The sequence below is a fragment of the Numida meleagris genome, chromosome 1, assembly GCF_002078875.1.
Source record: "Numida meleagris isolate 19003 breed g44 Domestic line chromosome 1, NumMel1.0, whole genome shotgun sequence".
NCBI classification, from domain to species: domain Eukaryota; kingdom Metazoa; phylum Chordata; class Aves; order Galliformes; family Numididae; genus Numida; species Numida meleagris.
Window position 1 is genome coordinate 61,440,004 of NC_034409.1, and position 27,187 is coordinate 61,467,190.

At 36.6% G+C, this 27,187-nt stretch overlaps 1 protein-coding gene across 7 annotated transcripts in view; it reads left to right on the top strand.

The window, feature by feature from the left end:
- ERC1 (ELKS/RAB6-interacting/CAST family member 1) overlaps window positions 1–27,187 on the top strand; it is a 300,339-nt gene that overhangs the window by 72,829 nt on the left and 200,323 nt on the right. For 5 of the 7 annotated variants that reach the window (XM_021389632.1, XM_021389603.1, XM_021389611.1 and 2 more), the window contains 5 exons: window positions 8,022–8,096; window positions 10,156–10,311; window positions 12,097–12,180; window positions 14,021–14,188; window positions 21,203–21,370. In XM_021389632.1, the coding sequence (XP_021245307.1) occupies window positions 8,022–8,096; window positions 10,156–10,311; window positions 12,097–12,180; window positions 14,021–14,188; window positions 21,203–21,370 (651 nt within the window). The remainder of the gene's footprint in view (window positions 1–8,021; window positions 8,097–10,155; window positions 10,312–12,096; window positions 12,181–14,020; window positions 14,189–21,202; window positions 21,371–27,187) is intronic. The other 2 variants (XM_021389660.1, XM_021389620.1) reach the window with 1 other exon arrangement.

A 27,187-nucleotide genomic window follows, 5' to 3' on the forward strand; every position in this document is an offset into this window, starting at 1 on the left:
AGCACATAGCTCTAAAGATAACAAGGCTTGCTGTGCTCTTTTTAACATCCTTCCCACTTCTTCCAAAATGCTAGATGAACTGGGTGGAAATACATTTTTCTCCACTATGCACAGTAATAGATACACAAAATAGCATAGCTGTGATTGTATCCACACCTGGTGTTATAGAGTACTGTGGTCAAGATACTTCATAAGGACAGTCCAACATCATTACACCAACTTGATTAAGCCTTTCTCTTTTGAATTCTTCATTACCAACTGTCTTTAGGAACATACGTGTCTGAACAAAGACCCAAGATTATACACTAATAGTGTCACAGTCAATAAAGAGGTAACTTCTTGAGAGTTTTTGGAGAGGAAAAAAACTAGGCCAAATTTCCCATCTGCCTAGAAGGAAGGATAAAAACAGAACCATCTGTATTTGTTCTACCAGCGGGAACAAAAATAAGCTGCTCAGTGTATATTATTGTCAGATACAGTAAACTTCAGCAATGTTGTCCCATTTTCTTACTTCTTCACTAGGGATATCGGCACAGACCTTACAACAGTGGTTAATCTGATAACTGTTTGTCTCTGGATTGTTACTGCGCATGTATACAGTACAAGCCAAATGTATCTTTGCAATGGCATGTACTAACTGGAATATCCAGAATATACTGACGCATCACTGTATTCCTTGTGCCCACGTAGGGATACCTTCGGATGATGTCTCCTCTCCTGAGAACTGAGGAGGATGTATGAGGGGAAGTTCCCAAATGTATTTTCCTCTTCTCATTGGCCAATGTGTTTGTGGGTATCTTCCCGTTACTCCTCTGAAGCCTTTAATCCTATAATGTTTTGTATAACATGCATTCAGAGTCCTGATAACACACTGCCCTGACCTTTGGCTTTTCCTGAAAAGATGTGGAAGTCGTGTACAGTGCTAGCTTCTCTTCCTCTGTGAAAATTCTAGAACATACTTACAGTGAAGGATATGTGTGCCCTACAAGTGACTTGGGTCAGACTGACTTCCTGTCTAAGAGGCTCCTTGAAGTTAAATGGTGATCCATTGGTGAACCTTGGTATTCTCCTGGGGGAAGGGAGTTGGCTCAAATGTTGAGGCCAAGTGGACGTTGGAGGGGAGGTGGGGTGGTGTTTATTGAGATGCCAGTGTAGAGATGAGAGTGGCAACGTACTTCATTATACAGAAGGAAACAGCTGTTTGACCTGACAGACAAAAATTAGAAAACATACAAAAGAAATCTGAGCTGTTATTCCAGGCCTGCTCTTTTAATACAACCAAGTGCAGAACTGAATTAAGGAGTTAGGAATACAGTGCTTAACAGATGGTGGTTCTGTATGTAAAGCAATCACTGAAATGGATTGTTCATAGGGGCACTCATTTAAAATGAGCTTAAGGAAAGAGGTTATGGCAGAAAAAGCTATTATTTGTTTTCATCTTCACTGTGTGTTGAAATGGCAAGCAAACAAAGTCCTGTTTGTGAACTGTATTACAGTTATCTAGCATGGCCTTATTACAAGGAATGATCCTTATTTGTGGCTATTTTTAATCAAACAGTGCTTACTTTATTATAGGAACTAACACAAAATTTCTGTGATTACCCATTCTGGCATCTCCACTGCTCCAGAAAGCAGAGGCACAAGGCTACAACATAGATGTAGTTGACTTAGCTTTACATTATCTGATTTGATACTGAGACACCAAAACAGGAGCAGCATGGAGCTCCATGAGAAGGGTAAGCTGTGCCATCTAAACATGCCATCAGAGTACTGCTGAAGAGTGATGTTGCCGTTTTATAATGCTCCATGAAAAGAAAGGTTGTTTGCCTTATCTGAGTGGATTTTAATTAACTGTGACAAGTTTTGCAAAGAAGTTCTTTTTCCATGCATGTGTTAAAATTCTTACCCTTTTCTGCTCCAGGCTCGGAAGGATTTAGAAATTTTAATTAGAGCAATTAGAGTTATCTCAAAGAACGCTTTTGTCCTGTTCCAAGATTTTGCAACATAAATAAGACACACTTTTCGAGAGAGGTTTGCAGTAGTATATAGACTGGTTCAGTAACTGGAACTCTCATACCATTGCGGTATGGGACATCTTTCTAATGAGTTAAGTAAAATTCCTGCTTTGTTCTGCTGCTGCATCATTCTGTTAGCCTTTCAGAAGAGGTTAGCAGGAAGAAACAATTTAAATCAAAATAATTTGAATTGTTCAGATGTTGGTTAGAATCACTTGATTTCTCTAGAAATAGCTTTCAAACATATTTAGATTTTGTAGAATGAAAATTGAAAATTTGGGCTATTGCAACTTGAGAGCAAAATGTATAAAGGACATTTTATACATTTATTTTTTCTTTACTACTCTTACAGTTTGGAAAGTCTTCTGTGACCTTTATAAAAGAATGTTTAAAGTTGTTATTTCCATCCTTCCTCAGTGCAGAGGTTGATTGCATGATAGTTCTTCTCAGAACTGATGTTCAGCAAAAAAAAAAATAGGGTGAAAAATTCCATATTTGTTTTATGTCTTCACAGACTACAGAGAAATCATAAATGCCTTCTGATTATGATATGTCAAATTTCTGATACTTATGGAGTATAGGTAATTATTTAATTATGGGTAGGATTTAACTGGATAGAAAAAAGCAGAACTACAGTCACCTATGAGAGTGTCTGCTTGTTTTTTTTTTCCTTGTATAATAGTTATGATCTCATCAATATGAAATAATCCACAAAAATTTCAGTGTGCTTATTCATATGCTTCATATGCTTTAGCATGGAGGGCTAAAATTAAAGAGATTTACAGCTTTTATTTTTTGGTGTATATTAAGCGCTAGTTTAAAAAAATACTGCTCTATTAATGGGGTACTTAAGCTTCAAATAAGTCTGTTTTTTTTGTATTTACGCAAGGAAAAATTTGTAACTAGTTCACTTTAGTACCTCTGTCCCCTTAAAGGGAGATTTTTAAAACCGTCCAAAACAATTACAATGACAGAAACCTGAGTAGGGTTTGTAAGTTTAAAATAATTAAGGTTTAATGTCTTTTGATATTTTGTTCTATTAGAAGGTTTTGCTTGTCGATATGTCTTACGTGACTTCATTTACCAATTACATCTTCAGAATCATAGAATGGCCTGGGTTGAAAAGGACCTCAAAGATCATCGAGTCTCAACCCCCCTGCTAAGTGCAGGGTCGCCAACCACTAGAGCAGGCTGCCCAGAGCCACGTCCAGCCTGGCCTTGAATGCCTCCAGGGACGGGGCGTCCACAACCTCCCTGGGCAACCTGTTCCAGTGCATCACCACCCTCTGTGTGAAAAACTTCCTTCTAATATCTAACCTAAATCTCCCCTGTCTCAGCTTAAAACCATTCCCCCTTGTCCTATCGCTATCTGCCCTCACAAACAATCAATCCCCCTCCTGTTTATACGCTCCCTTCAAGTATTGGAAGGCCACAATGAGGTCTCCCCAGAGCCTTCTCTTCTCCAAGCTAAACAAGCCCAGTTTCCTCAACCCTTCCTCATAGGAGAGGTGCTCCAGCCCTCTGATCATCTTGGTGGCCCTCCTCTGAACTCTTTCCAAGAGCTCCACGTCCTTCTTGTGCTGGGGGCGCCAGGCCTGGACACAGTACTCCAGATGGGGCCTCACAAGAGCTGAGTAGAGGGGGACCACCACCTCCCTCTCCCTGCTGACCACTCCTCTTTTAATGCAGCCCAGAAATAGTTGGCCTTCCGGGCTGCCAGCGCACACTGCTGGCTCGTGTCCAGCTTCTCGTCCACCAGGACCCCCAAGTCCCTCTCTGCAGGGCTGTTTTCAAGTACTTCTTCCCCCAGGTTGTATAAATACCTGGGATTGCCCTGGCCCAAGTGCAGCACCCTGCACTTGGCCTTGTTGAACCTCATTAGGTTCTCGTGGGCCCACTTGTCCAGCCTGTCCAGGTCCGTCTGGATGGCTTCCCTTCCTTCCAATGTGTCGACTGCACCGCTCAGCTTGGTGTCATCTGCAAACGTGCTGAGGGTGCACTCGATTCCATCGTCTGTGTCATTGATAAAGACATTGAAGAGCTCCGGTCCCAGGACTGAGCCTATTATCCTGCACCTTTCTTCAGTAGAGGTGATATTTGTGGAACCTTGATTCTGAAAACTTGAAGTTTTGTAGTATCAGAAAGTATAAAAGTAAAATTTGAAAATGCCCTTAGCAATTTGGAAGCTAATTCAAGAAACAAGTAGAAAATATATACTTGTTGCTCCTTAAATAAAAGAAAAAAAAGGGAGGAATTAAGAATTCTTATCATATAAGTAAATAAAATTCTAAGCAAATAGGATTTTAATTTTTAATCAAATTTCCCTTCGCTTTTGAAATTCACACTTCTCTTGTCAGATTTCAATGCAATGACTTACTACTTAGAACTAATAGGTTAGTTTGAATTGGTCTCTCTCCTTTTTAATCTAATGCTGGAGTTTTATGGGATTTTGCTTTTAATTCCTGCTGATCTGGTCATAGAGATGAACTGGGTTGTGTGGTTTACTTTTCAGTTTGCCTTTGTAAAGAAATCTTGTGTGTCCTAGTATTTGAGTTCTTGGCTGGATGTTGAAATCACTGGTTGAATTATCAGAGAATTACAAAACATGGAGTTGAATAGCTAGGAGTAACTGAGCTTCAAAGCAACTGGCACCATCTGTTATTCATTTGTGTGGAATTTCCAGCACATTTTTCAAATTTATGCTCATTATTAATACGATCGATTTATTTCTCAGGGAATCACATTGATTACGTTCACAAATACAGGAAGTGAGACTAATTGGAAATGGAGAAGCAATTTATGAAGGAGCTACCTTGATTATTGGTTCCAAACTTCTGTAAATGTATTTTTAGTAAGAAAGCTCAGACAGTAATCAGATGTACTATAGATTATTTTTATTACATGTTCTGTTTTTTTTTTTTCAGTTCAGTTTTACTTGTTGCTGAAATAAAGGTTAACATTACAGTTTTTGATCAGTTTCTGAAAAATACTAATCGAAATCCTGAAAGTAAACAATTTTGATACTTCCGATCACTGTCTGGTCCCAATTAGTAGAAATGTTTGTATTCTGCAGAATTACAGAGTCAAGCAGGTTGAAAGAGTTCTTGAGAGGTCACTTCACGCAACCTCCTGCTCAATTTTGGCCTCTCCACTGATGGGGATTTCACAGCCTCTCTGGGCTTCTCTTCCAGTGTGTGATTGCTCTCCTAATATTTTTTTTCCCATATTATAAATCAGAATTTATTCTGCTGCATCTCTTGCTGTTGACTCTCATACTTCTGCTGCACACTTCTGTTAAAAGTTTGTCTTCATCTTCTCTGCAGTGTCCGATTAGATAGCTTTAGACAGCACTAAAATTCCCCCCAAGCCTTTTCTTTACAGCTGAGCAAACCCAGTGCTCTCATCCTATCCTCTGACGTCGTATGTTCTAGACACTGTCCATCTTGGTGACTGTCTGTTGGACTCTCCTCAGCTTTTCAATGTTGTCTTTGCACTGGGGAGTCTAGAATTGGGTACAATATTCCAGGAGTGGTCTTACAAGAGCCAGACAGTGAAATAATTCCTTCCCTTGTCCTGGTGTATATATTCTTGGTAATACAGCCCAGGATGCAATTGCTGTCAGCAAGGACACGCTGTTGGCAACCAATTCATGTCTTCTCCAAACATCATATAATCTACAAACCTTCTGAAAGAGCCATCTATTCCATAATCTCGATTGTTAATAGAGGCACTGAGCAGTATCAGCCACAGTACTGGCCTCTGAGGGTTACTGGGAGTAAGCAGCTACCCACTGGACTTTATATTGCTGATCATTACATGCTGGACTGTCAGACTCAGACACTTTTCCATCTACCTTATAAACCATATATCCAGTCTGTTACTAATTTGGCTACAAGGATGCTTGCAAGCTATGTCAAAGACCTCAGTAAAATCAAGACATACAACATCTACCATTCACTGTTTGTCTACACAGCCAGCCATCTTGTTGTGGAGGAAAATCAAGTTAGGTACAGTTTGCCTTTCTACAGAATTGTAGATCCATTTGTAACATTAAATAACTTCTTAATTTAACTATTCTTTTTTATGCTAATACTGAACTATGTTCATGAAAATTTTCTTTCTTTTATAACATTTGCATTTTGTTGTAATTAATAGGAACTAGGTTGCTGAATTCTTGCAAAGATTTAGAAATGAAAGGCTGACAGAAAAGCAATATGGGAAACAAAGCTTTAAGTACGAAAGGTATAATGTTTTCAGAGTCAGGCCTGCATTACAGGTTGAAGAATAAAAGCAGGTATCTAGTCCACTGAATAAAGCAAAGATCCTGCAGAGAAAATATTAGATTCATATGAAGTCGTAAATAGACCAGGTATGATTGAAAAGGAAATGTTGTTTCCTGAGTTATCAGCTAAGTTTTTTAACTGCAATCATTGTTTTTGACATTTTTTGTGAAGAAATTAATGTATGAGAGAGAATGTCCTTCAAAAATTTTTCTCCTTCATTCTCCATATGATGCATGCTGTCTGATTAAGTAGGTTCTGCAGGAACTAGAAGACACGTTCTCTTCTGCATTTGGAAAGTGTTTATCTTATGGTGCTGTTGAATGATAAGTTGTGTTTTTAAGTACAAAGCCTACTCTATTAAAAATCAATTGAACTGCTCCTTTGTGTTACTTCCAAATTCCTTGCAAAATCAGAGGCAGAGCTAACTGAGGGAGTAGCTGTGAACGATATGGTCAGGTAATTAAGGAAGAAAAGGTTGTAATTAAATTCCTCCATTATTATGTATGTGTATATACTAAAAGTTTTTAGACATGGTGATGATACTACTCAGTATTGAGGACATCCTCAATTCTAAACTATAATGTCTGATTTCCAATTTTTTGGCTCTTTTTGGTCAGGAAAAAATACAAAACAAAAGATAACTTGTCATTTTTAAAAATTTAAGATGCACTGAAATTACTTTATCACAGATATTCTTTACATACTTTCTTTACTTAGTACATTTGATCTGCAGTTGTATATAATTATGCTGGATATAAAGTTATGGTGGTGTTTCTCACAGAGATAGAGTGCTACATTGCAGACCTACTTGGCAAATGCAAGGTAGAAAGGTGCATACAATTAATTTGTATCTTGTTTGAAGAAGATTATTTTTAAAGGAAAATAACTATTTTATTTTGTTTCAAAGTGGACATGAAGTTTGAAAGTGCCCACAACATGTGACTGGGGTGTCTTCAATTGTGGATAGTTCTCTCAAAGGATCTAAGCCGCACTCTTTGAGATGTGTTGTTTAGATGTATATTCTCCATTTGTGCTCTCATAGCCAAGCAGTGGTTACAGAAGAACTGTGTATTGCAGAGAGTGTTCTCAAATGCCTCCTCACTTAATGTGCCACATGTGCCTTTACAAAAAGGCCTCTGTTCCTTGCCTCATCTGTTCCTCTCCATCTGAGAATCACAGGAAAAGGCTTTGAGAACTCAAGGGAAGGTCTGGAGGACATGAGGAGTATGTGAGTTTCTTCTGAAGAATAGTTAGAGGTCATTTTCTTTCTTGTTCAAATGTTTGTGTTCTCTTGTAACTGAGCACTCCAAGTGTTGCTGTTCACTTCAACCAAAGACATGGTTAATGAACTTGAGAGTTCATCAGAGATGACAGAACTGCCACTGCAGTAATAGTAACAGTTCAGATTACCAGGCAAATGATAGGTTTCTTTTAGTATCTTCAACTACCTTTTCAACAGTTTATTTTGAGGAAGTAGGCGGTCAAAGATGCAGTTTTTCTTGTGTCTTTTCCACTGAGATGGTGATTTTGTTGAATGAACATTTGTATATCCTTTTTTTTTTTTTTTCATATAAGAGATCATAAAACAAAGTATATGAACTGGTCACATCAGAAAGCTAGGTTATGCCATATATTAGAATGAGAAGGCGGTTGTAATTTTGTATTTGATAAATGGAACAAAATGCCTTTAGGCTAATTTTTGCTTTGTTTTCTCCTCACATAGGAGATACATCGACGGCTTGAAAATGCTCCCGACTCAGCCAAGACAAAGGCTCTGCAAACTGTTATTGAGATGAAGGTAAACAATTGCATATAGCCAGCAGGAGAGAATATTCTTTGTAAAATGGACTTTCATAGGAAAACAGACTGTTTGAAATGCCATATACTTCTGTCAATCTTCTAATAAAAAAAAACACACATATTGTTATTTTATCATTATTATTGCGTATCTTATACAGATCAGTGAAAACACAAAACTACTTCATGACACAATAGAAACCTGTTTGTTGTCTGCTTATGGTAATGCGTACAAATTCCTTTCAGTTAGCCAAGAGTCCGTCATATTACAAGGATGAGAATGATGGATTAGTAGGCCTTTATGATGATGTGGATTGCTTTCTTTTTAAAGTATCAACCTTTGAAATGCCATTTCTTTGCTTTTTGTCCATCAACGACGATAGCAATTTGCAACCTCAAAATCCACTTGAAGAATAGGTTGTATAACTGGAGAGGTGTCTGTATGCCATCCTAAACCTAACTTTTCTAGATGAATTTGTGATTGAATTCTTCATCCATTAACTCAGATGTCTAATGGAGCAGTGGCAGTTTGCCAAGAGCTCAACCACAAGTGGACTGTATACTCATTTTTCTTATTGGATCGTCCATAAAGTACATCAAACAGGCAAGGTCTGGGCAAATGCAGTTAAAAATTGGAAACTGTCTTTGCAAACTGTTCTCTTCCATTACCATGCCCTTCTTTCTCCCTCCTGCTTTATCTGTCTCTTTTCCTTTGTTTTCCATCCTTTTTTTTCCCTTCCAACTCTTTCCATTCCATCTCAGTATTTTCTGTGGTCATTTCCCATCTTTTTATTCTGGAGCCTTTCTTCTACTGTCTTTCTTTTATTATTCTTCTTTATGGTCCATAGCAATGAAAACTAATTGACCATCTGGTAACAATAAGCAGTCATATGATCTAAAAGGAAGCACAGGTATTTCTTGGAAATGATGTGAGGGGTGAAATTGAATACTGTTGTAAATTACAACATAGCACTTTACCTTACTGTAGTTTTTTTTTGTTGCAAAAGTCTGCTTTACCGATTTTAACTTAAGCGTCAAAAATTAAGCAGGAGATCAAACTACATCCTCATAATGGTCCATTAGAACAATCTTATCTCATGGATAAAAACGTATATATGGAGGTCTTTCATGCTTTTATTCAGCTGTATTTTGATTGTCAGACCAAAAAAACGATGAATTGGAGGATAAAAATGGACGATAGTTTCAAATTTTCTCAGTATTTCAGGAAAGACAAAATATTTTAGAAAAACAGAGTAAAAAAAAAAAAGAGAAAAGGGGCAGAAAAAAAAGGCTGCCCTAAAGATAGCATTTTATAAATGCACGTGCATGTAAAAAGTACAGAGGGAGCTCTGTGTGCTGAATTAATCTGTTTCTGCTGTTCCTAACACATAACATTTCTAAAGAAACAGTAAACAAAGTAGATTGAAAATCTCTGTTCATTCTGTAAAACCATGAGGATAATGGCAGGTAAACTTTCTCATTGTTCCAGATGTATATATTTTAGCAATTGAAATGTTACATATTTTGTGTGTATGATCCAGAACACTTCAAGAATCTCTACTGTTTTATCACTCAAAATTACATTGTTGCATCTCTTCCTTGCTTAAGATGTTTTTTTTGTTCTCCATTTATGACCTCACTCAAATTAGTAGTAGCACAGACTGTTTTTTTCCTGCCATTCTTATAGTCATGTTCTATTGCTCATTCAGTTAGAATTAAATTTCTCTGTTTTATGCTGGACTTAGCGTTACAAGGCAACTTTTTTTTCATAGTCCTTTATTTATTCTTTGTATACTGTGTCCCTACCCTTAGCCATGTTTCCTTCCAGTACTAAACTCTTGCTTTCCTTGAAAGGTATGAAAAAAAGAAATATTGAAAAATGAGTCTTTGAGTACCCAGCCAGATGCTATGCAAAGAGATATAGATTGATTGATGTAAGAACTTGAGAAAATTTCAAGGGTGGATACGTGTCCAACAGATTATTTCATTTATTACTCTTATGGTATATTACAAATTCATCTAACTGTGTATCACTATCAGTCTCTTCTAATCCTTTTCAGGATTCAAAAATTTCTTCCATGGAGCGTGGCCTCCGGGATTTGGAAGAGGAGATTCAGATGCTGAAGTCAAATGGAGCTCTGAGCACAGAGGAGCGTGAAGAAGAAATGAAGCAAATGGAGGTGTACCGTAGTCATTCCAAATTCATGAAAAATAAGGTACTGAGAAAACAGTGACAGTAGTAAGATAAAATGAGCCATAGCGAACAAATGAGATAAATCTTCATACTCAGTTAATGAAAGTACTTAGGATCTTGGTTCCCATTCTAATGCTGGCAAATAGAGTTTATTTGTATGTTGCTCTGAAGCAACTAGATTAACTTTAAAATATTAAAGGGACTTTAAAATTCAAATTTGAATATAGTGGTTCAGTAGAGTCAATGGCCAAAGTTCTACTTTTACTACCACATTCGTAACTTTCTTTTATTTCAGAAGTATTTTGTGTTCATCTGTAGAACACTGATAATCCATTATAGATATAGGTTTTGTCTGATATCTTTTAAAACATAGTCTATTGAAAAACAGTGTGCTTCTTTTTGTCACCCCTTGAATATTTTATGTTTTATTACACAAAAGCTAAGAAGAACATCAACTGTCAGTAGAATTGCTTTTTATTACACTTCCCTTCTACTAGTGGAGTCAGAGTGCAAGTAGGTTCTCCAACAGTGGTCATGCCAACATTAATTTATACACTTGGTGTTATTTGTGTCTTAGGACAAAGATAGCAGTGAGATACGTTGGTCCTCAGGCATAAAAATGAACACAGACTACTGTATTGTCAGTGTATAGCTGAAATTGTACAATAGATATCAGGTGCTTCTTTGTTTCTCTCTAAGAAGTGTTGCTTAATGAAGCCTAACATTTTCTAATGGACATTTAAGTCACCTTGTACAGTAAATGTAGGTGTGTTGTCAGTAGTCCTACTTTTCTTAGTTAAAATGTGCATACTTCTTAAAAGCAGTGCACAAATCTCTGAAACAAGAAGTTGAAAATTTCTTCATGTCATGAGCAGTTCTAACCTATTGCATTTGTCCTGCTTGAAGTTATTTGTCTTAAAAAAGAATGTTGGAGGAAGTTTCTTGGAAAAGTATTATTTGACCTAAAATAGAAAGATGTCCTAAGTTTGTGTTTCTTCCACTTCCTTCACTCTAGCTCGCTGGTTTCTTTAAAAATAACCGCATCTGTTCCTTTATACTTTGCTCTTTTATCACACTGTGTTGCTTCTAGGAACTGAAGGATAGCTAGTTTCTAATTAGGAATGGAGAAACAATTTTCTTCTTTCTATCCTTTCTTTCCTTCTTTCCTTCTTCCCTTGTTAGCAGTACTCGTATTTCTCCTTCTCCTCTCCATCTGCTCCTGTGTATCTACTCAGCTGTATATCTATCAGCTACTCAAATAATTTCTGGGTCTCTTCTGTTTACTGTGCCTGAACATTTCTTTTCTTACAGAAAATCTTTTCCTTTCTGATAACTATTCACTCTTGAACTATTACCATATATCTTGCTGTCCTGCTCTGTTTTGTAAGTGTACAAAATTTGTGGTATTTTCTTTTCTTTCCAATATTGTATTATATAGTCAACTGCGAGTGTATATTGACAATTAAATTTTTTTTTCACCTGTACTCCAAAATCTCCCTTTACCTGTCCTGATTTCCTCATGAATTCTAGTTTGAAAACTGTTGGGTGAAGTGCCCAATATTTGACATATAAATGTAGCCATAACTATGCATTTTTGTTTCATAATCAAATGTTTGTCTGGCAGCCTATATGAAATCACAGAGACGTACAACATTTGAGAAGATTTAATGAAGAACGGAAGAGAAAATGAGTGACCAGTGTTGATCCTTCTATTCAGTTCTTTGTCACTTTTAGTTACTTGGTTGAAAGAGGCTAAGCAGAAGATGGTAAATGATAAATATTTAAAAGCATAACAATGTCGTGACAGGTAGAGCAACTGAAGGAAGAGCTAAGTGCCAAAGAGGTTCAAGGGGAGGACCTGAAAAAAAGAGTGGCTGGTCTCCAGGCTGAGGTCTCTGCCGTAAGATTTATCTTTTGTGTGCAGTGGCCATGCACTGGGGCTTTTTAGCTCTCTTGCTTTCGGGGTAACTTTTCTTCTCCTACCTTCTTTACAACTTTGTATAACCATAGAACTAACAGCTTGCTCAGCCCTGTAGCTGCCTTTGGTTCACATGGTTCTGGTGTCCATAACATCACTCTTCAATTGAACATTTATATTTGTTTTCTTACTTGTTTTTTTAATGGTGTGATTCATTCTTAGCAGTAAGATATTTTTCCCTATTGAAGCAGATTTTCAAAAGTATTCATTACCCACTGTGTTGCCAGACTTTCAAAGAGACTTACTTTCCCTAGTAGGATAAAAATAATTTGATAACTTCTCAAAATCATGTGCTGAACCTTCTTAACATTCTTTCACAAGAAAATGGAAGTTGGATGCTGATCATTTCTTAAAAACTGATTGTTTAAGTTTTAGCAGCATGAATTTATCTTTGCATTAATTTCACTGTGAAAGTAGTGCATTTGCTAAGTGATCATAGTGTCTCAAGGAGAAGAGAGATGTGAACTCTTAATGCTGCCTTAACTTCCTTTGCAATTTTAAATGGTTTACACTGCCTAGAGAGAGCTTTAGCACATTGGCAGCCTGAATTTACTTCTCTGAAATAGATTTCTAAAAAGAATTACCTGGGGGTGAAATTATTTTTTTTTAGAGACAGAGCAAACTGTCTTGAGAAATATATAATTCATGCTACCTAGTAATTGAAAAAGTTTGCGTCATCTAAAGTTTTTAAGGAGATTTTTCTGATCAAATACAACAACAACAACAAAAAACTATCATAACTAGCAGTAAACAGTTGACATCATCCCATTTATTCGACTGTACCTAGCAGTACTGCACCACTGGTTGTACTGGTCTGAAATAGCCCTGCTACCATCAATACTTTTGTATCTTGTTTAAATGAATGGTGAAATCATTCTGTGGGCATATTTGCTTTTAGTGAGAAGTATGAAAAAACATCCTATTATGTCTGAATTAAGTGAAAGATAAGCTACCTAACAGTTCTTAAACTAATTCTCCTTATTCCTTCTACCTCTTTCCTTCTTCCATATGCCATTTCACAATGGAACACACTACAGTCCTTGATGAAATCTTTTGATGCTATTTTATTACTCTTTGGTAAAGAATGTAGCCCATTACTAATACAGTATTGTCAAGATAAAAGCACGTTTATCCAAGACTTCTAATTATTCTGATTTAAATTACAGTTTATTTATAGTTTATGTCAGTTTAATTTTGTTCTTGACGCGTTCTCAAAAATTGAAAATGACTTGGACAATTTTTTTTTTTTAGTTTGTGACATTTAATTTCCAAGTTAGAACATGGAACATTTAACGCTTTGGGGATTAGTGTGGTGTGTTTTTTTAGTCTCACAAAGTTATTCAAGTTAAAAATGGAATAATTTTAGCTTTTGGAGAGATGTGCATCTTTGCTATTTAATATGCAAGAGAAAACACTAGGTCTCTCTTTTTTTCTGATACTACAGGGTAGTTAAAAACTTCCCTGCTAACTAACTGATTTGGGTCAGTACTCTGAAAGATGACTGAGATTGACTTTGTTAAAAAGAACCTTTCTTAACTGTTAATGTTATCACTCCCCCCTCTTTTTTCTTGTACCTTCTGCTTATGACACAAATTTTTGCTGGCCTTCCGTTCAAGGTAACTGAAGGCTTTAAAATACTAGGACAAGTTGAGGGTATCATAATGTTTGTAGTTAGTTACGTGAATTTACTTATGTGGAAAAGGTAAAAATTGATGATTATTTTTTCCTTTCCCATCTTCTCTTTCTTTTTCAGATTGGTCAGGTGAAACAGGAGCTGTCACGCAAAGACACAGAGTTGCTAGCTTTGCAGACAAAGCTGGAGACCCTTACGAATCAGTTCTCTGACAGCAAGCAGCATATTGAAGTTCTGAAAGAGTCTCTTACAGCTAAGGAGCAAAGAGCTGCCATTCTGCAGACAGAGGTGAAATGGGCAATTATGCACTTACGGACTTTTCATAGAGCAGGGATAAAAAGCATTATTTCTTTTCTTATTTAGATTATACAATCCCATAAAGATTTGCTATTGCTTGTTCTGAGCACATTGTTTCTTTGCTTATATGCTTGGTTTCTCTTGGCCAAGAATTGAAGGTAAAGAAGTATGTGTGTGTGCATGTGTGTAAGTGCACACATGTTCCCATGGATGAACGCGCATTTGTACAACATGATCCAGTAATATTATTGTTCCTAGGCACATCTAAATTGGAAGTTGCAATGCCTGAGCTAGTAAAAGGAAAAAAAGGAAAGTAATGTCGTGGCTTTACTACTACTCTCAGCATACACAGGAATTCTTGCATGTAAGCCTGTGCTTACACCTGAAATGGAGTTTTTTCTGTGTTATGTTGCATATCCCAAGATAAAGGAAAAATGTTTTCAAAACTGCCATAGCAAATGGCTACTAAATTCACATATTATGTAAGATGCAACTGCATTTTTGAATATCAAATGGACAGTAAGTATAGCATATGCATTTATTGCTACTGAACATTCTTGAAGAACCAGTTTGGTATGTTGTGTGAAGACAGTGTTTCAGTTCTCTGCCATGGAAAACTGTAGTGCTAGGAGAAGCCCAAAAGATGGCAGTCACGCACCAAAAAATATCTGAATTGTTACAGCTGAAACAGCAGAAAGCCAAGTTGTGAAATAAGCATACAGAATATTTGTGGCTAACGTTGGTAGAAAGATTCCACATTACAAGAGTGTGAGAGAATTTATTTGCACCTTTTACCTTTGTTTAGCTTTCCTTCAGCCATGTTCAGTGACTCTGAGGGCGTACATGGCCTTAGCCACCTGCAAAAATCAAATTACACAGAGAATAGCTTTTGATGTAAGAATGCTTTTCTGTTTACTCTCAGATTTATGTAGAGACTGAAATGACATTTCCTTTAATGCAGTAGGAGTGTAATAACAGTGAGAGACTAAGTGAAGCAAGTCTTACAGAGAGAGAGAATATCTTTAACTATTAAACTTAATTGAGGTAGGGAAAAAAAGGCAGAGAGGGTCCGAAGGATCATCTCCAAATCAGAAGCAAAGGCAGCAGTATTAAAGTTTAAGCACAAGTTGAAAATGGAAACTGTGTTTAAGCTTGATTGTATTAACAGACAATTTGAGATGGGCAAATAATTTGAGATGACTGAATGTGGAAGTAGATATTAGGTAAATAAGTAATTAAAAATAAAAATTGCAGCTTTTCATCCTTTACATTGGTTGAAAGTAATATAGAAATATTAAATCACTGAGTATTGTGACACTTAGAAAGCTAGAAACACATTGCATAATTTAAACAAAACATTTAAAAACAAAAAGGCATTGTTGTATATTCTTGGGAGCTACTGTTAATAGTTATTCAAAACATTTTGGTTTTACTTTAGTTGAAGGCCACAGTAGGTTGGTTTTTTTTTTAATATAATCATTGAAAACATTTGCTGGTTTCTTCCAAATGAGCTTGTCGTTGCAAAAACAAATCATCTCACTCTTTTTCTGAAACTTGACGTCATTCTCTTTTAATAACAAAATGTACCTGAAAGGACAGACAGCGAGGTTTTCTGCTTTTTGCTGTTAGGTTATTCACATAGTTTCCTTCCAGATATTATAACTGAAACACAACAGCTATACTAACAGGGAAGGATGATTTTCTGTCTGTCTTCCTGTCTTTGTGTTTCAGTAAGTAGTTGCTACGGAGCTAAAACATTAACAAAACTGTTTCAGCATGATGCTTCTGTGACAGATTTAAATGGATTATAATATCGTGAATGGTGTATGGAACAGTAGCTCAAATACAGTCTAGTGTGTTGTCCATAGTAAAATATTGCAGTCTGATATGGATTAAACACATACGAAGTGCTGTTTATTCATCAGGGTATTCCATTGTATCAGAGTTAAGTTGAATATTTAGAATTATCTATTTATTTTTCTGAGAATTTTTATGTAATTCCAAGAAGATATACTTTTTGAAACATAATCATGTCTTTTTCATTCTTGCTGATATTCTTGACAGAAAACTCAACAATTAAATCATCTTACATGCTTACCTTTCTTCTGTCTTCACAAGTGACCCTCTCAAGCATAAGGTGGAAAGATATTCATAGACTACATCATTAAGATGCATGTTGCATCCTGTGAGACAACACTTTCTTAAAGGGAAGTTTATCTTTCTATAGAATATTTTTTTGCTGGAAATAGGATAGGAGCACGAGATCTTGCTTGGCCTCACTGAATTCTTGGCAACACTGACTGGTGTTAAAGTATCTGCAGAGCTTCTCTCTAGATACCTGGAGAATGTTGTGAGGAAGAAAGGAGGTGCATTTTCTGCCATATATTGGCAGAAATATTCACAAGGGAGAGGTATTTTAAACTCATTTTAAAATAAACATTTTGAGAGAAAAGTGCATGCCTCCATGAGCCTTTTTGTCTTTTCTTTAATAAGCCATTTTATTAATTAACCAAAAGTATTGGTGCAATGTATCAAAAATGGTTCTGACACCTGCCTTTACCAGAACTACAAAGAACAGTGTCTTATTTGTGGGATGTTTATCTTGAGGGCTATTGGGTGGAGAGGACATTGTGGTTAACTTTTCAGTTTGTGAAACTTTAAAAATAGCTCTAAATGTGTACAAGCCTTTTGTAAATAAAACAAACCAAAAATATTTATTTTGGCGTTTATCCACATAAAGTTTGTATTATGCTTCAGTGAGCTCTTCACGTTAGTTCAGTGCTGTCTGGTACATGGCTTCAATGAGAGGTTAGACTAATCAGTGAGAATTTTCTCTTTTATATACTGCCCAACATGATACTGTAATTGGTCTATTCCATATGGTAAATTCAGATTTATATTTGGTAAAAAAAAAAATAAAAAAAAAATTAAGTCATCAGGAACCATTTTATTTATTTCAAATGTCTTTTTAGAATATAGAATGCTCTATAGGTCTGTCTTTCCTGGGGCTTTTACTGGCATCTAGGAACTATAGTAGACTGTCCCAAGCCAGAGGCAATTAGGGAGTGTATTGCATTTTGTAAGGAGCATATTAATGGGAGCTGGGTGTCTCTAACAGCAGCTCTTCTGACACCTGAAATCATTTTCAGTTCAGAAAATGGAGTTTGCTGTGTTTAAGTACTTAATACCATGTGCTAGAGATTGTGGAAGAAGGGACGAACCATTTTGTGTTGTGAGCAGGCCCTGAAGGTAGTGCATCTGTCCTGCATTGAGCTTACAGGACTAGCAAGCCAACAGCCTCCTCATAAAGCCTCAGCTCTTCTACAGGTCTGACTGAATATTGTGGCCATTTGTACAGCAAGGCGAAAAGTCAACTCTAACATAATTCATAAGAAAGATCAATGTCAAAAATAGAGAATGAAGTCCTGGGAATTGCCACTGTATTCAAAATCAGTCAGTAAACATTGCTTTTAACTACTGACCACGCTATCAGGGAAACAACTCATTTTGTGTTTATAATTTGTCATAGTCATAGGATGTCACAAAAGTGATTCTTTTTAAAATGAAGTTTCAGGTTTTTGATACTTATCACAGCAATACCTGCAGTAACATGAACGTAACATTTCACCCCACACACTAAATATAGTGTTCCATCACCTTCTCTGCATTTCTTAATAATCTCTGTATTCACTTCAGCATCTGTCTTAAAAGTAACTGGCCCTTGTTAGAAGTCATAGCAAGCTCCTAACACAGCTCACAATTGATATTCTGTCTATTCTTTTTGCTGGCAATAGTGTAGTGATAGCAACAGAGAATAAATGTTTTACATTTTGCTGCTAGAGAGAAATCAGGCTCTGGATAAAGATACAGGAGATCGTACCTTCTGATTTGACTGAATGGAGCATGGTGTTGTTCACGGATCTAAATGAATGGTTATGCCATGGTTTGAGCAGGTGACTCAAGAAATTAGATGGAAGAATCAATCGATTTTGGGAATAGAATATTGTTTTTTCTAGACATTACTGACAATTTCATAAACCCTACTGCAAATCATCAGCATCATAATAATAGCCTGATTGCTGCACTACATTAGAGATGATGGTTAAAATGAGAAAAAACGCATGTGGAACCTAAGCCCTGTTGTCTCAAGCTCATCAGTGAATTCTGAAACTCACTGTGGACCTTTTGAAAATGTTAATGATGTCCCTAAGCTATAAACTGGTAGTGTTCTTGAAGCTAAGACTTTAATCACAGAATCCAAGATTTTTTATTTTTTTTTAAAGGGCTTAAGAATAAATGTAGTTTACATATTATATCATTTCTTATGTTAATTGTGATAGTTATTGGAGTTACTGATGTTCTGTTTTTCTTGGAAATCCAGAATTCCCTATGCTGTGCGTACGGCTATGTAGATTAGGTACAGTTATGGAGTATGATTTACTGCTACTGGTAAATTCTGTGAAGGCAGATCAGTGATTCATAGCATGGTTTTTCATACATGTTTGTTACAGTGAAGAAATTGAAAAATCTTATCTATGGTACCTGGATGAGAAGAGCTACCTGTTGTATCTGGGAAGGCTGTTGTGTTGAAGGCAGCAGCTCATGTGTTTGTTTTACTAAAGCTTCATGGGAAATTGGGTGGTATGTGCAGGCAAAATTAGCAAGCTTGTTGTTAAGTGAAGGACTAGCAGTTGCCTGAGCTGCGCTGTAAGGTTTAGTTGCTGTGCACAAAGATATGGCACGGTATTACTGTGAAAGCAGTTAGGTTTACCCTGGGTTAAGACAACGTCATCCAGGATGCAGCAGTTAGGAGAAGGGGTGCCAGCACCTCAGTAGCTGTTTGCCCAGTTGTTTCCAAGGGCAGAGAAAATCTTAAGCTGACTTTGTTGAAATTGGCATCACCTGACTCTAACAGCCCTCAATTCTTGTCACTGTGGGAGGATGCCATACATAAACTGAGTTGACATGAATAAACAAGTGCAGTGTTCTGCCAGGAATAGTGTTAAGGTAATGACTGTGTGTCCTGCCAGCCTTTGAAAATATTCCTGAAAGTGTTTTCTGTGGTTTCCTAGGCAGAGACCTCACACAAATAAAACCAGGAATGCAATTTGCTCCAAACCGTAAGCTAATACAGAGTTCAAAGAGAATGATCAATCAGAAAATGGAAAGCTTTTGTGGATAAATTTGTTTGCAGATGTTCTGTGTTCTCTTAATACTGTAGGCATCTGGAGTGTCTTGAATATTTTGTAACACAAATATTGAGACTATGTGGATTTGCCTGTGAGAGAGATTTTCAGTTTCCTTTCAAGTATGAATGAAAATGATTATTAGCTTTAATATTAAGTATATGCAGAGAAGGAGATACCTAATCAGTCTCTAAGTCTGTGTTACTTTAAGAAAAACAAAGCCAGCTCCACTTGCTAAACTTCTTGTTACAAACACTATCAATTCTATATATCATATTTGGGTAGTACTTGTTACTCTAATATCTCTACAAAATGTACTCCACACACTATTTGCTAGGTGAGAGGCTAGGCATGTGCTTTTAGTAATGCATGTGTAAGTGAGAAAGCTCCAGACATCCAGGTGGCAGCAGGACTGCGGTGCTGATCAGAAGAACAGGGCAGTCCTTTTCCCCTACGGCAAGAACTTGTTGCTCTGTGTAAAAGGAATCAGGCAAAACAGCAGTGGCTTTTGTGGGCATAACATGCTGTAAATGAGGAGCCTTAGAGGCAGCTTTTCCATTAGCAAATTGAAATAAAGTGGATTTAGAACACCACATTAAAACTAAATGTTGCTCAAAATACCATAAGCAAAGTGGCTACCTAAACTCTTTCTCTAGCTGGAGTTGTCCACGTTGTCTTTTCAGTTCATGTCTCTGCTATGTAGAAGGACCAAGAAATTCAGTGATCACCCTGTTTACTTTGTGTGACTGATGTCCTGTAATGGCTTCAGCTAACAGGAACCAAATCTGGTACTGTCAAATAAGATTAGCAGCCAAGCTGGCAGGTTTGAGCTCTGTCTGAATGTTGAGTGGATAGGGGTCAGTGGGTTTCTTTTGGTCTCTTGAGCAGGTTGCTGGTGTTGGATTTCGTGTTCCACAATAGCCTTTGAGATTAGTCTGTGCTCTGTGGTGACCTTTTTCTTCTCATCAAATTTATATTCAGATAGCACTGATGCCTTTTCCCATTTCTTTTGTGCTGCGGGCTCTGTGTTTCATTTGTGCAAGAGAAGTGTGGAAGGAAAAGGAAAAGCTTCCCAATGTGCAGTTTTGAAGTTTGAGGATACCACAGAATTATCAGAAAGTGTTTCTAAGGTTGCTGAGACTATAGGAGCTCCAAGTTTCTTTCTTTGCCCAAATTGCACCCACAATATCCTGTTGTGTGTCATTTGTTCCATTTTATCTTTAGTGAAAAACCATGTCCTACAGAAAAAGGAACCTTACATTTAAACTAGTTTGTTGCAAATTACATGAAAATATTCATAGCCCTTGTTAAGCAATCTGCTTTCCACATTTTGATCTGAAGTGCCCGCATGGGTCTGAGGTTTCATTGTCTCCAGGCTGAGCTAAGACTCTCACTAAATCTAGAATATGAAGTGACTATTTGGTACCAATATTCAACATTTAAATTTCTTAATATTGGTAATGTTTCAAATAAAAGAGTCGGCTTTCCTATGTATCAGAGAACCTCTGCTGGTATTGTGCTGGCTTCTAATCTGAAGAGAAAAATTCCAAACTTGTATAAGACTGAACTATGTCAGAAATACGGTTTTGGATATAATTTGGGGAAAAAAAAATGATTATTTTCATTATCTTGTCTCCTACTACTTGTAACAACTGTTTTATTGCAAACTGATACATGCTGACGTATGAAATTGATGTCAGTTTTCAGAATCTGTTTGTAATTTGACAGTACGTGCTTCCTTGTGGGAGTGCAGTTTATTTTTTTAAAAGTTCTCTCCTTTAGTGCTAAACAAACCCTGTTTCTGCATGTATGAATCTAGGTGGATGCATTACGCTTACGTCTGGAGGAGAAAGAGACCATGCTAAATAAGAAGACAAAGCAGATTCAGGAGATTGCGGAGGAGAAAGGCACTCAAGCAGGAGAAATCCATGATCTCAAGGATATGTTAGAGGTCAAGGAACGCAAAGTTAATGTTCTTCAGAAGAAGGTAAGATTGTAGAGCTCTAAGTCAGATACTTATCTTTGACACATCCTGATTCCTAAGCCTGTCAAGAATTTACATTTTGTATCTTCACAAGTCAGTCTGTTCACGTCATGGCAATATGGTAAATTAGGAATATCTGTTTAAAATTTTGAATTAAAAAACCAGAAAAAGTTCAAAGCAAATGTTCTTGCCTTGCAGTGTTCCAGATGCTGCTTTTGGTTCCACTTCACTATTAACAATGACTGAAGTAATTGTAGAAAGGCACATCTTATGGAAAATCAACCCTTTCACCTTAAACCAACCACCTTAAAGCCACAGTGATTTGAGGCATTGGGCAGTGGGTGATTCTGACATCAGTATGTAAATAATTTAATGAGGATTTGTAGCAATAGAAGCAAACAGAATTGTTCCTCTGAAACTTTCTGAAAAAAGTTAAGAATTCAGTAGGTATAACTTTCATTAGAAATGCTGTTTTATCAACCTAAAATTTTCTCAGGAACTACTGAAAAAGGATAATCAGATTTCAGACCAACTGACCTATCTTCCTGGATAAGAAAATACAGACCTTGTCAGTGAAATCAGGGAGGTCTGAATAAGAAAATGTAGACTCTGTCACAAATTGGAGAGATTTTCCAAAGGATGTTGAATCCCAAGGTAATGAATGATCATTTGGAAGTCACACAGGATTTCCCAAACAACTGCTATTTTTTTTTTTTAATTTATGAAATATTTTTTTCTGTGTTCTAGCAGAAACTGCTCTTGGATCTTGCGTTGTATGTATTAGGCTGTGAATGTGCTTTTTTGTTTTCCTCTTTTACATATTTTTTCTCTATACCCTTTAGCAATTCTGTGAAAATATTGTCATTTTAATAGTTCAGAATATTCATTAATTTCTCGTGCCTGGCCAATGCCTTTTCATCTAGTATGTAGCCATAAATCAGGATGATTTAGGTCATGTTCAGTTCCGTTGCAGCAAACTTCATGTGAGAATGAAAGTTCAGCCACAGAGTTTAGCCATAAACCAGTCATTAATAATTCTAGATCATTCTTATTTCCTGTCTTAATGGTGTCAATTTTTGGATTTTTTTAATCTTTTTAGGAACGCTTACAGACTTCTAATTTTTGTAGCTTTTGCTTTGTTTTCAAAATTGGTCATGCACACTCCAAAGATTGATTGAGATCCCAGCTGAATACTTAACCAAAACGTAGGGAATCTGACCTTTATGTAAATGTTAAATGTCAGTGAGGTTGTTTTATTCCATTGACTCTTGCACTGTTTTTTCCATGTTTCTTCTTTGCTGTACTTAACTCTTTAGAGTGAACTTTCAATGGTTCATTTAGTAGTGCTTAAGGTTCTGTTTTTGCTGGGGTTTTTTTGTACTTGTTTTACTTCTTGAAACCACTCTAATCCACATTAAGAAAGTTTTATCTTTTCAGGTGGCTGTCCTATTTTTTGAGATTTGTTCCCTGCCGCTTTCAAGTAAAGGTATCTGGTCTCTCTGGATAAGAAAGAAAGGGCCCAGAACTTTAGATGTAAAGTTTTTGAACTCTTGTTCTCATACATAGGTGAACAGAAGACAACATTGCTGTAATAAAAAGCAATTTGAGCTGTTTTATAAAGTCTGTTTATAAGCTTCTTAAACTAAGAAATATATAACTTGCCTATAGAAACATATTTTTCTTACTGCTGGCTAGGTTCGCACACACATTGGAATTTGCTCTTGCCTTCAATTTGTTGGAACCATTTCCTTTAACATGAACAATCGAATTGCAAGTTTTTTAATCCAGTGATATTGTTTTCAGTTCCTTTGATTGGCAAACCTAGAATATTTTTATGGAGAATTCAGCTGACAATCCTTGTATCGCTTCCATGCATGTTAGCCTTTTTATCTGGTTGTAAACTGCTATTTTTAGAAAGATAATATTTAATGTGTATACTCTAATTGAAGATCTGGATGAATCTGATACCATTAAAATGATTTTCAGAGGTCATAGGTAGCAACATTTTTTTTTACTGTCTTAGTTATCTAATATTAATGCTTGTTTTAAGTTTGCCAACATGAGTTAAGTGGTATTTAGGCATTTTAATTGAATACAATGAACACCTATGAAAGCGATGGTACAAAAAAATAATCTTACGTAGTATTAAGAAATGTTTTTCTGTGGATTTTCAGAAATTTCATCATTGGCATAAAAGTGCTGCTTGCAGTTATGAGAGGGTACAGGTGTTGATAGGGTGAAGGAATTTAACTGAATTAAGGATTTGATTGGTATATACTATTTAACTGCAATTCATCATGTATTTTTCCCCCAACATATAACAGATTTGAGATATTTTTGAAGTGCGCATTCTCATGAACTGGATTTGGAACAGTAAAATATTTTTATGCTAGATAATAAAATAAAATCATAAATATGTTAGGAATAAAAATATATGTTGAGAAATCATTAACTTGCTTAACATCAATTTATGAAAAGTTATTTCTGTTAAAATTTAGATAGGTCACCCCTGCTAGTATAATACAGTCAAATGATATACAGCTATACTCAGCATATGGACTTCAGTTCTTGATTTTTATATTTTCTGTGACTGGTTTAGATGTGTAATCACCTATTCTAATGATATTAACAAGAAATTGTTTGGTATGGTGCCTGAAATTGTGTAATACTAAATGCCTGCAATTTCTGCAGAAAGCAAAATTGATTTTAGACTCACCCTTTACTATTGGGTCTCTGTTCAGATTCCTTGGCGCTGGCCATTGCATCGTTTCTTTTATGAACTGTTAATGTCATTGCTGTATGGATAAGTGATGAGCTACAAAGTATACTTCTTGATCATTCTGAAATCCAGATGAAGAATTTAAGAAATGTTTACTGGCTGATTAAAGATCAAATAAAAGAGAAGATGATGAGCAACAAAGATCTCAAAAACTGACATAAAAATTGACATCACTGCTGATACCCATTAGGCACTAAGATAGATATTCCAGGATCCTAAAGAAACCACATACTTCATATTTTAAATTCTGGAATCTTTCCTGTTCTAAGCTTCTACAGTGAAGCTGCTTGGTAGCACCTTACTTGAAACAATGCTAGGACAATGCTAGAAACTTGAACAAATGCTAGAAATTTGGAGACTACAGAAATTGTCTTTGTGTCTGGAAATTTTGTGGAAAAACTTGATTTTTTTTTTAATTAATTGAAAACAACATAAAATGTTAGAACTCTGGATAAGGGGATAATGCTAGCAAGTAAAATAAGGAGCATGCTGGGCAAGTCTGAATTCTGAACCTAGAAAAGATTAAATTGTGCTTCATTATTCGCTGTGCCGCATCTATCTATCTGTGCTGGTAGACCAGGATGGAGAGGAATAGAAAAAAAAAAAAAAGTCACAGTTAGTGCTGTATAATCAAAGCATTTTAGAGAAATATCATTTGGGAGAAAAGATAGGTAACAGTTACCCTGAAAGAAAAATAATGCAGGAAAAAAAAAAAGCAACAAAAGAAGCAATGAATCATCAGAGGGTAACAGATCACTGGCATCAGGCTGCCCGGAGAGGTTGTGGGGTCTCCTTTTTTGGAGACATTCAAAACCCACCTGGACGCGTTCCTGTGTGATCTAAATTAGGTGTTCCTGCTCCAGCAGGGGGATAGGACTAGATGATCTTTCAAGGTCCCTTCCAATCCCTGACATTCTGTGATTCACCTCCTGCTTGGTGGAGTCATGTTTTGTCTTTGGGGGTGGGGTAAATACACCCTTCATTGTACAGTGCAGCTGCAGGCAAACAAAATGCAAGTTTTTGTGTAGGTGCATATAGGGGTGTTATTCAGCAGCTCCCTCCACACAATGTGACAATTGACTTGTGATAAAGTAGAGAAGGAACACAGATTTTTTTTTTTAATTTTTTTTTGGTGGCTGTGCTGATGTTACTTGTTTAGCCAGTATTCTGGAAGACTCCAGATGCAATCTTCCTACTCTTTTAAATAAGAAACATTGTCTTTCTCCAGAGGAAAGCAAATGCCCTCTACTGTTCAAAAAGCTTAGACATCAAAATAAATATTTATGTTTAATGATAAGAAATATTGTATAGCAGGGCAGAGGGACTGCAAATTGAATTTATAACTCAGTTGTTTAAAATCAGTAGTCATCACAGTTACTGCAAGAGTGGTGTTGGTTTAGTTTTTGTAACTTCTAAAGTTTATGGTTTGAACTTTAAGGGTGATTTCATTTCCATTCTCTTGTCCAATTAAGTAGATTTATCTCCTCAGGCAGTTCTTCTGATCCAACTCTGAAAAGACAAGAGTGAGAACACAGGGAACAGTGTGAGGCACTGGCACAGGCTGCCCGTAGGAATTGTCGGTGCCACATGCCTGGAAATGTTCAAGGATGGGGCCCCGGGCAGCCTGATCTGGTGGCAGGGAGTTGGAACTGGATGGTCTTTAAGGTCCCTCCCAACCCTAGCTATTATATGATTCTATGATGGAACTACATTTTCAAACTTAAATTCAGTTTAAAGTAGTTTCATTGCCCCTGATGTAGCCTTCACGCTGCCTACCAGATGAATGAATATATGGTTTTCTAAGATTTAATAAAATGCAGATAGGAATTTTAGATTTCCCATTAAGACTCTTTAAGATAACAATTAGTGCTTAAAAATCCTGCCTTCCAAGCACTGGACATGATGATATGTTCAAACCTACAGAATGTGTCTGAGTCTCAGATTGTACAAATTATACAGAAAAGAACAAAGTGAGAATGTCCTATCAAAGATGTGTATTTACAGAGTTAGTAAGCAAATGCCCTCTCATTTAAGTCCAGATAGTTTTTTACCTTGGTAATACACCTGTGAACAAGTTTATTCTCTGCTTTTTACATTACTGAATTGTGAACACTTAAGGAGAAGCGCTCTGTGGTGCTTCACGATCATGTTAGAATGCTAATCAGCCCAGGGAGACAGCAGAAAGAGATTTGATGTATTCTCTTCTCTGTGATAGGACTGATGAAGTAGCTACTTCTTTTCGGGAGCTATGTGTCTTAATAAGCAGGGATTAGTAATATTTCTGTAAATATGTAAGAAAAAAATATTCTTCAACTTATTTTACACCACGTCTCCATGCGTGCCACTGAACTTGATCCAAACCCAATTCAGAGATTTCAAATACCACAAAAGAGATGTAAAGTCCTCACAGGCTTGTTCCAGCTTGTTTATTAAAACTGACAGGCATGACTTCAAAGATATGTCCTGGAGGGTCATGGAGGCCCTGATCCTCCATGTCCCTGAAGGGGTATCAGATCTCTGCTGCTGCCTTTTCCTTCATTCAAACCTTTCTTTTATAGGCTGGCTGATGATCACTGAGCGTAACAACAACGAAGTTGAAATGTATGTCTTTTAGAAATTTCCAGGAGCTATTTTGTCCTAGTTGCTACTCTGTGTCTCAAGAATGCTACAATCCCTTTTCTTTTTGGGAATCACAGAATCACAGAATCATAGAGGTTGGAAAAGACCTCTGGAAGTCATCTAGTCCAACCACTTTCTAAAGCAAGTTCCCGATAGTAGGATACACAGGAAAATGTCCAGGTGGGTTCCGGACATTTCTCTCCAGAGAGGGCTTCACAACTTCTCTGGGCAGCCTATTCCAGTGCTTTGTCACTTACTCTTCTGGTTTGACTTTCTACTTCTCAGAATCTCTTCAGACTTTTAAGAGCAATTCAGTTGCTGAAATGACATAATGTCTTTTTTTTTTCTTTCCTTTCAAAATTTACAGCTAGTAAGAAGTTTTTAGGGTAGGAGTAATCATTTTGGATGATACAAAGCTTGGT